This window comes from Halichoerus grypus, chromosome 5, assembly GCF_964656455.1.
Source record: "Halichoerus grypus chromosome 5, mHalGry1.hap1.1, whole genome shotgun sequence".
Taxonomy (NCBI): Eukaryota; Metazoa; Chordata; class Mammalia; order Carnivora; family Phocidae; genus Halichoerus; species Halichoerus grypus.
In genome coordinates, this window is record NC_135716.1 from 170,669,969 (window position 1) to 170,683,886 (window position 13,918).

Here is a 13,918-nt window from a genome sequence, read left to right on the forward strand (position 1 = left end):
AGTTCTTCTAATACCAAGAAAGGAAGAGAATTTCTCTGGATATTTCTATTAGAAAAAAACTCTTTCTACTGTTATAAAGACTAAATAAACCTGCTCTATATTCAGGAAAGTCTAAAGAAAAAGACAGTGTCTCAATAATCAGTGATAACCTTTGGTTTGGATTCCATTACTTCTTGAGGACTAATGTAATATCCACCTCAGAGGCCTTGCTTCAATTCAATTCTCTACTGCCTATCTACCTAAAACACCCATCTGGTAACGTCACTTCTGCTCTCAACCCTCTGAAGTCCCAACCTACAAATCAGCCTAGTAAGCAACATCCTTCACCCTCAACTTGTTTTGTGTCTTAGCCCCACCAGTACAATCCCAACCTCCTTCAGAGACTTCTCGGTCTTAAACCTTCCTCCACAGCCACATTAAGTCCTAAGCCACCTTCACAAATGCTCTCTTTCCCTCCATTTCTCTCCCCACTCTTGCACCTCCCACTTTCAGAGACTTTGACTCTTTCTCTCTCCTCCTCCCCACTGGCTCTTCCATAGCAATTTATCCTTTTATCTAACCCTTGGCACATCTGCCTTGTGTTACTGATATATGTATAAGCAGTATATTTCTGGTTGGGGTGTGGTTTTTTTTGGGGGGGTATACCACAGATTTTAATGACACCTATAATTCCTGATGCTCCTGGGTTCATAAGATATCTAGAGTCACCAGAATTTAAGACCCTTGAGAGCAGGGAATACATAATCAATGCTGAGAACAATGCCTAGATTTTGACAAATATTTTAATAAATACTTGCTGATTGACTGTGATTTGCTTTAAAATACTCCAGACTAAAAAAAAAAACCAAAAAACAAAAAACCAAAGGGACTGAATAGATGCAACAAGACTAGAATAAATGAAAGTCCATTATTATACTATTCTTTCTACTTTTGTATGGGTTTAAAAATTTCCATAATAAGGGGGCACCTGGGTGGCTCAGTCGTTAAGCATCTGCCTTCGGCTCAGGTCATGATCCCAGAGTCCTGGGATCGAGCCCCGCGTCGGGCTCCCTGCTCTGTGGGAAGCCTGCTTCTCCCTCTCCCACTCCCCCTGCTTGTGTTCCCTCTCTCACTTTGTCTCTCTCTGTCAAATAAATAAATAAAATCTTTAAAAAAAAAAAAAATTTCCATAATAGGGACGCCTGGGTGGCTCATTTGGTTAAGCGTCTGCCTTTGACTCAGGTCACGATACTAGGGTCCTGGGATCGAGTCCCGCATCAGGGTCTCTGCTCAGCGGGGAGCCTGCTTCTCCCTCTGCCTGCCATTCCCCCTGCTTGTGCTCTCTTCTCTCTCTGATAAATAAAATCTTAAAAAAAAATTTCCATAATAAAAAGTTGGGAAACAATTATCTGTGTATAAGTCCCACTAGACTGTGGGCTCTTCTATGGCAGGGACTGTCTTACTCATCTCTATAGCCTTTACAGATCTTTGCAGAGTAACAAAAGTTGATTGAATTGCTGAGTTAAGCTCTACTTCATCCTTTTTCTCTTGTTCATTCTATTTTGTTTATTCTGCCAGAAGGTTGTCCCACCCCCAAAACAAGCCCTGGGAGGAATTTGAATCCAGAATGGTGAGGATAGGAGCCAAAGCATTCCCTTATGTCTGTCCTCTTCTGGTATGAACCCCACAAAGCCTAAAGGCTTTAGTGAGGATGTCCACTGGACCTAGCAGACTAAATTCAAGAGTTGGGATCTTACCACTTTTAGCCACAATAGCTAAATTGCCATATGCATCATGAATCCTCCCTTCCTCAAAATATAAAGATGATAACATGCTTATATCCTGAGAATGGTAAACTTGCTCATTCATGATAGGGGAGAGTTGGTAAAATTCTGAATATAAACTTTTGAATTGCACCCACCCCCCAAAATTAGGACTGACTTACATGGTCTAAGCCTCTCAACATAGTTGTTAAACTACTCTTACTCTCTCATAGCAAACATCACTGCTACGCTACTGCCTACTAAGTATGGGAAGCTTCTATGCCTCTGGTCAACAAATATTTTAATCTACCTAAGTATCTGAGTTCAGTATTACCATTTGGCTATTAGTTCATCAAAATCTTGAACCTACACACACAAAACTGAAGTCATAAAGAGCACACAGAGCTAAAGCACATGATGAGAGGCACAATACAAAGAAATGAAGAATCAGGTGTCAATTCCACAGGTCTCTTAGTAGGTGGCCACAGCCAAATTAAAAAAAAAAACAAAAAAAAACCTGTCTAGCTAGCCTTCGTTAAATGTCTAAAGATAAATGCCTAAATAAGCATGTAAATTTGCATATATGCAATAATAAGCCCTTCCTATACAGCTCATAGTTAAGGAACAATCAGAAAGTCACAATTTCTACCCTCAGTTCATACGGATATGCGTGTATATTCATCCACACATTTTCCCCAAATTGTTATTTCAACTGAACCAAAGAAATTTTGAAAAGTTCTGTTTGTCCTCAACTTACAGCTTGTCCATTGGCTTCATAAAGTGGGCATTTTTGCTTGATCTTGGCCAATTCCATATTTACTTGTTTGCTGACCACAGCCATGGGATTCCCTCCTAAAAAAAACTCAAACTATTAAATTCAACATATCTATGAAAAGAGAACACATCAAAGCAAAAGTATTTTTACTTGAAATTTAAAATACTCTAAGTTTTGGGTATGTGAATTATAGATTAAAAAAAATGCCCAGTAAAATAATATGTAATATATGAAATACGTAAGATAAGCATAAAGAAGCAAAAAATTACCTATAACCCCATGTTAACTTTTTTTTTAAAGATTTTATTTATTTATTTTGACAGAGAGAGAGAGAGACAGCAAGAGAGGGAACACAAGTGGAGGGGTGGGAGAGGGAGAAGCAGGCTTCCCGCGGAGCAGGGAGCCCGACGTGGGGCTCGATCCCAGGACCCTGGGATCATGACCTGAGCCGAAGGCAGACGCTTAACGACTGAGCCACTCAGGCGCCCCACATGTTAACTTTTTATTATAGATTCTAGGGGCGCCTGGGTGGCTCAGTTGGTTGGGCATCTGCTTTCAGCTAGGGTCATGATCCCAGGGGTCCTGGGATCGAGCCCCATGTCGGGCTCCCTGCTCAGCGGGGAGCCTGCTTCTCCCTACCCCCCCCAGCCAATGCTTTCTCTTGCTATCTTTCTCTCTCTCTCAAATAAATAAAATCTTAAAAAAAAAAAAACCATTTTATTATAGCTCCTTCTAGATTTTATGTGCATAAAATTATAGACACACACACACACAGAGAAGGATCACAATGCATGTACTGTTTTGTAATCTTTTTTCAAATTAGCAATGAACTGTGGCCATTGTCATGTTAATATAAAGCTACATAATTTTTAGTGGCTGTATAGTTCTCTTTGTATAACAATATAATCCTCGGAATCATGGGTTCTAATGTTTTGCTATGCCACATTTAAAAAGCTCCAGGAGCACCTGGGTGGCTCAGTCGGTTAAGCCTCAGACTCTTGGTTTCGGCTCAGGTCGTGATCTCCAGGTTGAAAGATCAAGCCCTGAGATGGGCTCTGTGCTCAACTCAGAGCCCGCCTGAGATTCTCTTGCTCCCCCACTGCCCCTCCCTCTGTTTGGGCATGTGCAGGCGCCCCTGAGCGCACTCTCTCAAATAGATAAATAAAATCTTTAAACAAAAATAAATAAAATTTAAAAAAATTAAAAGCTCCAAACTACACGGTCCACTTGTCTATTTTCTTAGGATAATTTCCTAGAACTGAGTCTGCTAGGTCAAAACATATGTACAATTTAAATTTTGCACACATCGATGTACTTTTCAGGAAGACCATTTGTCAATTCACCTCTAACACTAAGAACAGTATCTTAAACCAACATATCTTAAAACCACATTTATGGCTTTAAAACATAAGGTTAATCATGAATCTCAGATCTTGTATAGCAGCATGAAACTAAGGACTACTTACCAAGACCTGTCACTACCATAGCTCCAAGATCAGCTACATAGTTTCCTTTGCGAAATGTAGCAACTCGTCCACCCACTCGATCCTGTTTTTCAAAAATTAAATGGCTAAAATCATCAATTCTATTTTAACCATAAAAACCTGGCATGGTACCACCCCAGGCCTCTGTCTCTTATAATTTAAAAAGAGAGGTACAGTTTAGAGTATACATGGCATGCAGTGTGGGCACAAAGAGTGAGTGAAGTTTAACTATTTGAGGGAGTGGTAGGTAATGAATGACAGAGAATTAAGTGATAGGAGATAAACAATTTGACAGCCAGACATATTTAGCCACAGGTACTGTATCTCTCTACCCAGCTGTCCCTAATACCATCTACTGTACAGGCTGAGCAAGGTCCACTCACACAGAAAATATCCGTTCACAAATTGCAACACTAAATGCCATCTTTCTATCACCATGTTCTGACTTTTGCCCCCCATCCCCAAAGTCAGCTGTGAATGACAGATGACTTCTCAAATGGTCCTCTAGTGCAGCCCCATACCCAGGGGCAGAGTGTCTACTGAGCATAAACTTTTGACAGTATCTCTCATTCCTCAACAGGTCCAGTCCAAGTTTATCTCTGCTAACTCGGGATTTTCAAATATGGGGAAAAATTACTGAGCTGTAGCGACACTTCAATCATGGATATTATGAGAACACTCTAACCTCCAAATAAAGGAAAGCAAAATAAAACAAAAAACCTGTACGTTAGATTAACATGTTAGATTATGGGTAGGGATCATAATGGTCCCATTATTCATTACTGTATTGCTAATACAGAGGACAAGAGGGCACACAAATGTTTCCTAAATTATCTATAAAATATTATTTTTAGCAAGACTATATTAAAAATTACTTTGATTTCTCCATACTTTATTTGAAAAGAATATTTTAAAAAATTAACAATTTACAATAAAGCAACTTAGATGTACTGCACAAAATATTTTGAAAGCTTCTATAAAATTTTAGACCGTTTAGGTTACCTGAGAAGTGTTTTTTTGTTTTTTAAATGGTGTAAGTCCAGGGAGGCCTATAAGCCACTGGAAGATAACTAAATGTCAAAAATCACTCATGAAAATAATTTGAATAGTAGCATCTTAACATGATGTTCTTTTTCTCCACTTTGTGCCATCATCCCTTTCCTCCTTCAATTTCCATTTCTTTCTAGACTGATGATAAGGGAACCAACATATCTTGGCTGCATTAGGCACTAAGAGATGACTGTTGCCTGAGATGCACTCCTTTTCTTTTACTATCAAACAGGGAATACAATCTACTCTGTTCCACCACTAAAAATACCTGCCACCTACAAAGGGCACGTCCATGAAGGCCCAAAATTTGAGAATTAACTACAAGAAACAATAACCTGAAAATATCCACCAAAGGGCTACATGGATCATTTACAAACTCTAAATACTCACTGAGCACATTTCAAAGCTTCACTGTCAAAAATGCTTTATCCAATGTAAGTAACAATTACCTAAAATACTTTGAGTAGTATACAAATCAGTTTGGTTTAGTTCAAGCTGTGGGACTCATTAATTTGCAATAGATAATTTCTTATTGCATTGATAAATACCTATTTTCATTAGGCTTCTAAACACAATATAAAATTCTTACCCTGGCTTCCAGAAGTGTGACATCCATTCCGAAACTTTGTAATTGACGAGCTGCTGCCAAGCCTGAGACCCCAGAGCCTATAATAATTACCTTTCCTGTCTTTTTAGCTAAAAGTAAAAAATGAATAAAAATTACAACATTGTTGTAGGTTTAAGAGTTTATTTTACCATTTTTTACATCATGAAAACCTCTAGTTCTCAACATGTCATGATGTCTTACAAAGTAAACAGTTCACTTATTTTCAAAATAGAGAAACTATCTGAATACAAATTAGCAAATATCTGAAACTTATAAACTTTAATTCAATGTTAAAAATTTATAAATGAAATCCTTTATCTTTAAAGATTTACTTTCTCATTATACCATGGTCATGTGCTTTGGTATCTGTGACTGGTTAACTTACTATGAATAGTCTGCTTCATTTATCTCACAATTATACTAGGACAATTTGACAACCAAATTATTCTTAAAGCTGTTTTCCTTAAGCTCTACTTCTGCTGTCTTTACTATCCCTTTTTGAAGATTATTAAAGCATCAAAAATAAATTAATTAAAAATAAATAAAAGTGTTAATTCTCAAAATATCCCTAAACCCTAGATTCCTGGCAGTATAAAGAACTGGTCAATGAAAGAAAACCTCAAATCTCTGCTTTCATAACGGACTTCTCTCGTTTTTAACAAATTTTGTTTTCTGATTTTTCTTATATTGGAAATTCAGTATCTTTTACTAAAGTACACTTATCAAACCCAGAAATTACAGGAAATGCATATTTATGAAGAGATTTTACTTTAAATCAGACATATAATGAGATAAGCTTGGGAATATCGGACTCCAAATTTAGACTTAGAAATCAAAATAAAATGCTAAAAACCTCCTGGAAATAAAAGAGAGTCCTAGAACTGTAACTTAAAACTATTAAGTCCATCTGCCAGGTCCTTACTTGGTAGGGGTTTTATCCTCTTATAGATGCCGAAGTTGATCAGACCGTGACGCTCTAAATAACTGTGAACTCGGTGGACAAGCACAGTATCACCTACAGAATAAATGAATTTTAAAACATGTTCATATTTTTAGCAGTTTAAACAGAAAGCTCTTTAACTCTTTTGTTTTTCCATCATGAAGTTATTCTATACATATTTTCCGTAAGCTTCAGATCATGTGATTCCTTTAGAAAAATGATTCCTAGAACTATTAGTCTGTGATGTAGTCCAAAATGCCTATCAAATAATTTGGAATTTTTAAGAATGACATTCCATTACAGATGAAATAAAGGATAAAACCAACCCTTTTAAAAGTAGTATTATAATCAGTTACTTTGGCAAAAACTTTTCAAGACTTTGTGGGTGGTAACTGGAAAATGAGAAACGGTCAGCCAGCCAGCCAGCCAATCAAATGTCAACAAAGTACTCCAGGGATTAAAGTTGGAACACAGTCCTGGTGAAATTACTAGCAATCACTTGAACTCACAACTTAAAAACCAAGAAAATCATTACAAAGATACATAATAGTTTCCTATAAGGCTTATTTTTGCATAGCACAAGGTAAAGTAAGATGGTAATATGAATTGACAAAATTCATTATCAATGAATCATGAGCCAAAACTAGTCCCACTTTTCACACTACTTACTGTTGTAAGGTGCTTCTAATTGTTGAAGGGTAGCCTCAAAGGTCAGCTGAATCTTTGGATTATCCAACCACAACTGCAACTGTATTTAAATGACAGAAATTTTATTACACAAGTAGACATAGACCACTTGACCAGTTTAAAATATCTTTTCAACTTTAAGGCTTCTAATACAGGCTTTCCATTCATTGAAACAGAGGGTTATATTCCTGACAAACTGATGAAACACAAAACCATGTCAAATGAGTAAATTACTGAAGAAGCTGGAAGATATTCAGCCTAAAACAAAAAACAAAAAAACCTAGTAACTTGGCAGTATCATACAGCTGGTAGGGACCAACTAGGATTTAAGCTGGGTTACATGACTCCAGAGATACTGAGTAGATAAAAATCCACAAAATCCAATGATCAATTAGATACGCAAAGGTGGAGGGGAGGGAAGAGGTACCAAGGATATCTCCAGTTTTTAGCCTGCGCAACTAAATAAGTTGGTATGCTATTCACTAAATGAGGGCCACTGAAAGAAGAGGTGAGTTTAGTTTCAAGACAACCCAGAGATACAAGATTGGCATCTAGATACGAGCTAGGGTTCTAAGGAGAGTTAAGGTCTGGAGCCATTTGCTTATGGGCGATAACTGAAGCCAATGTGCAGAAGAGCCCTCCTCAGGAGAATATACAGCAGGGGAGGAAAAGACCATAAGGAGCCTTAAGGAACTCTAACCAGTTCACATAATGGCCTGTTTTTAAAGATAAGCCTACAGGGGCGCCTGGGTGGCTCAGCTGGTTAAGTGTCTGCCTTCGGCTCAGGTCATCTCAGGGTCCTGGTATGGAGCTCCACATCGGGCTCCCTGCTCAGTGGGGAGCCTGCTTCTCCCTCTCCCTCTGCCTGCCACTCCCCCTGCTTGTGCTCACTCATGCTCTCTCTGTCAAATAAATAAATAAAATCTTAAAAAAAATAAATAAAGATACGTCTACAAAACTGTCAGAGAAGATAACAACCAGGGAGGCAGGAGAAGAACCAGAATACTGTGTTAAGCTAAAGGAGTTTAAGAGAAGGGAAGAGAAGTTTAAAGAGTTTAAGAAGAAAGGAGTAGTCAATTATTTAAAAAAGCGCTGAAAAAGCACTAAGATAAGGAATGAAAAATATTATAGTACAATCAATAGGCTCTAACACAAATGCTCTTCAAATTGAATAGGCAAGACCAACTAAATGCCACCATATTTAAATCTTAGCTAAAAATTAACTTTTCCATAGACAAGTTTCAACAAAGAAACATGGCTATGTGTAAATAAATCCCATTACAAAGAGATATAACCAAATTCATAAGCACCCTCTACTTTTCTCGGTGGCCACTGTCAATGCAAAATGGACTTCCTCAAGTACACACCAGGCCCAAGTTCCTCACCCCTCAACATAAGCCTTCTTCCTCTGTCCATCCTATTAAAAAAAAAAAAAGAAAAAAAAGCTCGGGTCGTAGTTTTTAGCTCAATAATTCTAAAGTTGTTGTGGTTTCAAAATCTGTAAGCAAAAGAACTGATACAATTCTTGTAAGAGAATGATTTATGTTCAGTTTTATAGCCAGAGGCCCACAACTCTAACTTGGGCCAGTCCTTCCTTCCCCAAATCTGGATTTTGGTCACAGAATATAAATCAGAGAAAACAGAGGTCACTGTAAATCCACCACTCAAATTCAAGAGTGAAAACTTCCCTCAGATGAAAACTTCCCTAAAAAATACACTTCTAATTAATTAATCAATTTTAAGTAAGCTCTATATCCAACGTGGGGCTTGAACTCACGATCCTGAGATCAAGAGTCGCATACTCTACTGACCGAGCCAGCCAGGTACCACCTAAAAAGATCCATTCAGATAAAATGTTGATATGTTATACACAGAAGCCGAATTCTAAGACAAATAAGCGTCAGAAATATACATTAAGAATTTCCCATTCACTTTTTAAAAAAATCACCCTGTTTTTTCTTCACTCAAAAATCCCTTTCTTCTGTACTATGAAAACCCAGTATAACCCACCACTCACTCTAGCTAACAATCTAAATTCAGCAGGGGTTTTTGCAAACTAAGAGCCAAAATAAAGAAGTTAGTGGTAGCTAAAAAGCAGACATGCTAAAATGACATCTCTGAGCTATACTCAAAGTAGCTGAAATCAGGGGCACCTGGGTGGCTCAGTTGTTAAGTGTCTGCCTTCAACTCAGGTCATGATCCCAGGGTCCTGGGATCGAAGCCTGCCATCGGGCTCCCTGCTCAGTGGGGAGTCTGCTTCTCCCTTTCCCTCTACCCCCGCCCCCGCTGTGCACTCACGCTGTCTCTCTCATGCTCTCTCAAATAAATAAATATTTTTAAAAATAAATAAATAAAAAAAATAAAATCAAGCATTTAGCCAGAGGAGGTTGAAGCAGAGAAGCAGAACAGAATAAGAGTTTCTCTTATCCTGGGAAAGACAGACAAAATGATTATTTAATAATTTAAAAAACATGTGTGGGGGGGCACCTGGCTGGTTCAGTCAGTTGAGCACTCAACTCTTGGTTTTGGCTCAGGTCATGATCTCAGGGTCATGGGATTGAGTCCCACGATGGGCTCAGTACAGAGTGTGCTTAACATTCTTTCCCCCTCCCTCTCCTCTGCTCCTCCCCTAGTTCATGCTCTCTCTCCAGAATAATTAAATCTTAAAAAAAAGGGGGGAGGGGGGACAGGGGAGGTCCCTGGGTGGCTCAGTCAGTTAAGCTTCTGACTCTTGATTTCAGCTCAGGTCATGATCTCAGGGTTTTAAGACTGAGCCCTGCATCTGGCTCTGTGCTGGGTGTGGAGCCTGCTTAAGATTCTCTCTCTCCTCCTCCCTCTGTCCTTGCCCTCCTTTAAAAAAAAAAAAAGTTTCGGGGCACCTGGCTAGCTCAGTCAGTAGAGCATGCAACTCTTGATCTCAGGGTTGTGAGTTTGAGCCAAACATGTGGCCTGGTTTACTTAAAATAAAAAATTAAAAGTTTATGGGGTGCCTGGGTGCCTCAGTCATCAAGCATCTGCCTTCGGCTCAGGTCATGATCCCAGGGTCCTGGGATCGAGCCCCGCATCGGGCTCCCTGCTCCGCAGGAAGTCTGCTTCTCCCACTCCCACTCCCCCTGCTTGTGTTCCCTCTCTCACTGTGTGTCTGTCAAATAAATAAATAAAGTCTTTTAAAAAAAAATTAAAAGTTTAAATGAAGATTCTTTGTGTTTACAAGGTTATAAAGAATGAAAAGGATCCAAAGAATGTATGGAAATAGCATTTCAATTTTTTAAAAACAAAAACTAAATATACATTTAAAAAAATAACTGAAGGGAGGGCGCCTCGGTTGCTCAGTTGGTTGGGCGACTGCCTTCGGCTCAGGTCATGATCCTGGAGTTCCGGGATCGAGTCCCGCCATCGGGCTCCCTGCTGGGCGGGGAGTCTGCTTCTCCCTCTGACCCTCCCCCCTCTCATGTACTCTCTCTCTCATTCTATCAAAATAAATAAATAAAATCTTAAAAAAAAATTAAAAAAAAAATTAAAAAATAACTGAAGGGAAAAAACTAATTTTTAACAATGGTTACCTCTGGGTAATGGTACATGTTATAGATAATTCTGTAATTCTTCCCTCTCTTTTTTCCCATATTTTCCATAAAAGTAATATGTGCTTTTTAGTAATCCAAACAGAAAAAAAGCTGACATGGAAACTTACTGTGCGGTTTCTAATGAACAGAAAAACCTTCTGGGTCTGTTGCGGTCCACTGATGATATCTGGAAAACAGGCTGCTTCTTGAGAAGTCATCCGGTCATGAGGAAGTCTACTCTGGAAAGCTGCACCCTCCACACCTAGCAAAGAAAGCAAAGGACTTCTGGGAAAAGTGCAAGTGAATACAAAACCAGGGATAGTGAAACTCCTTTTTTGCCTGAAGAACCTCTGTAAAGCTCTGCCTCATTCACAGACTGATCTCACCTCCTTTAAAATAAAAATCTTTTATTTTGCTCAAAAGATGACACATCTTTAGAATTTACTTACTCTTTTGAGCGCAATATTCCAAAAATTACATTTTACTAATGAGTGAAACAATGTACCTCTGAAAACATAAAGCATGCAGCATACTTTCTTCATCCACAAAACAGCTTTATAATCCTGGAAGATACTCTAATTAAAATTAGCATCACTGATAGTGTTCCCGAAATCTTAAAACTAAGGAACCAGAATAAAGGAAAATACACTAAAAGGAAAGCAAAAGAGACTAGAGTGAAAAACAACCACATGCCTTCTTTTAAGATTAGAGCAGGGAACATGAGAGGACTTTAAGTTTTAATAACCAACAGTAAGAAATGTATGATTATCTGGTCAATGGTACCACCCATTAGTTCCCATAGTGCAGTGCTGGCAGTGAGATAAGTTAGACGGACTACAATGAGGACAGAAGAAAGCAAGGAATTTACCTTTCCCAGCAAAAACATTAGAGACACTTTACTACACTACACAAGTGTGTTACTGCATATTCTACACACTACATATAAATACAATGTATACATATTCTCTGTACAAGTAAAATGTATATTATTCTGAAACTTTTAAAACTGGGTATTAAATTGATTATTTTTATAAGCTGATAGTTAAGTACATCTTTATAAGATGTCCTTAGAAACACATTTACATGTATTCTACCTGTATTTCTAAGATCACCCTATAAAAGGTATTTAACCACCAGCTTATTAAAATATCAAGACATAAAGAGTTCAAAATTCAATACCACTGAATTATATATAAGTAATGAAATATGCACCCACTGATATCCACATTTAATCATTTAAAGCACATAAAACAAGAAGTTAGAAACACCGATAATGGAAACAAAATTAAAGGAAAGGCAGGGTAAGATTAAGAAAATAAAAAGAACAAAGCACGTATAAATATAACTTAGAAAATGATAGCTAAGTTATTAAAGTGCTGTCTCCACAAAGACATTTATAAACAGTAACTCGGACAAAAATGGTTAACAAGAGGTCAAGCAAAAATGCCTAATGCTAATATGAACAGCACATTAAACAATATTCTTGGGAGAGAAGGAAAAAAATCTATCCACTCACAGTAGATAATGAGGGCACATGTACTATACTCACATTACCAAATCAAATCAACAATTCTCTCATTTAGTGAATCTCAACTTAAAGACTGTCAGGACAGTTAATTATTCCCTAAGGAAAAAAATAATCAGTAAGAGCCAAATTGTTGAGAGTGGAACATGAAATTAAGGCAAGGAGAGAAGAAATGCTGGCAACAGGGGTATAGGTTATTTCAGTAATGTGAAATTTTCTAAAACTACACATAGCTTTGATGTCCCTAGCCCCTTACCCGCAATCAAATAAACAAAAAATAAAACCAAGAACAATAACATGACACATTATAATGAGCATTATCTACACAATAATCCCAAGTACTCAGAACAAAGATCACTTAAAATAGGTTACCTGCATAAGTGTATACTACTGACATGAAAACCAATGAACTCTATAAACTGTACTCCTCCCTCCCCCAAACGGGTAGTTTTCTTAGCTCTACCTTCTACATGCTTATTAAGTCATCACGGAACATCAATCCCCCTGCAAAATACTACCGTCAACAACAGTCAAAAAAACCACGTAGGGAAAAACACTAAATTTTATATTACATTTGGCTCCTCATTCTAAGTGCTCTTATTATCAAAAACTACTCTAAATTAGTTGGCTAACTGGGAATCTTGAGACTATGTAACAATTAAATATTATTTACATTAAGTCATGTGGCAGTTTTAAAAGTATCTTTAAATCAAACAACAAATGATTAACAAAAGGAATTAAAGAAGCCAAAAATTGTGACACTAATGTATGTGTGGAACAATAATCTTCTCCATCTCTATCTTCTACAAAACATCTGAAAACACCTAGTTATTCTTAAATACGTGTCAATTTTTAAAAATGAAAAAGCTTCTAAAAACTCAATAATTATTTTATTCCTTTTGATTTTTAGGTTTGAAGACTTATTTCAAGGAAGGAAGACCATTATCAATATAAAGATGAAAACTGTGTAAGAAAAAAAATCTAACCTTTTATCAAAGAAACAAAAAATTTTAAGTTGGAACCCACGCTATTCAGAAGCTAAATCAAAGCACTCTTTTAATAGGATATTTCCAAAATGAACTAATAGACCGTTCTGGACAATATGACTCCGAAGTATCTCCTTCAGAGGGAAAAACCTTAAAGAATACAATTGACTTTAATAATATCCTTATTAAAAGGAAGTACTAGTAGTTACTAGTAGTACATTTCATTCAAAAGTAGTTTATACTTGGCGTTTGTGTGCACTTAACAAAGTCTGGTATTCTGGAAATTGAGAATGTTTCAAAGATGCAACCTTAATTTTTTAAAAGCCCCAAGGCTGCCTATATATCTATCTTGCCCCCTCAGTTCAATTCCTTTTTCCCACACTTCACACAGGAAATTCCAGCATCACCTTTCAAAATGCAGTCATGCTAAAGCAGAAATGCCCTTTCTAATGGTCTGACTGGCTCACAGTTTCTCTGAAAACACAGTAAAAGTCGTAAAATACTGAAGGGACGATAAAGACCTTTTTTGATAGACTAGACACACAGAGAAGGGGCAGGG

General features: G+C 37.5%; 1 protein-coding gene across 3 annotated transcripts in view; it reads right to left on the bottom strand.

Moving 5' to 3' along the window:
- KDM1A (lysine demethylase 1A) overlaps positions 1–13,918 on the bottom strand; it is a 62,380-nt gene that overhangs the window by 21,698 nt on the left and 26,764 nt on the right. For 2 of the 3 annotated variants that reach the window (XM_078073668.1, XM_078073667.1), the window contains 6 exons: positions 10,977–11,110; positions 7,268–7,346; positions 6,581–6,673; positions 5,641–5,747; positions 3,984–4,065; positions 2,500–2,594 (listed from right to left, as the gene is read on the bottom strand). In XM_078073668.1, the coding sequence (XP_077929794.1) occupies positions 2,500–2,594; positions 3,984–4,065; positions 5,641–5,747; positions 6,581–6,673; positions 7,268–7,346; positions 10,977–11,110 (590 nt within the window). The remainder of the gene's footprint in view (positions 1–2,499; positions 2,595–3,983; positions 4,066–5,640; positions 5,748–6,580; positions 6,674–7,267; positions 7,347–10,976; positions 11,111–13,918) is intronic. The other variant, XM_078073669.1, reaches the window with a different exon arrangement.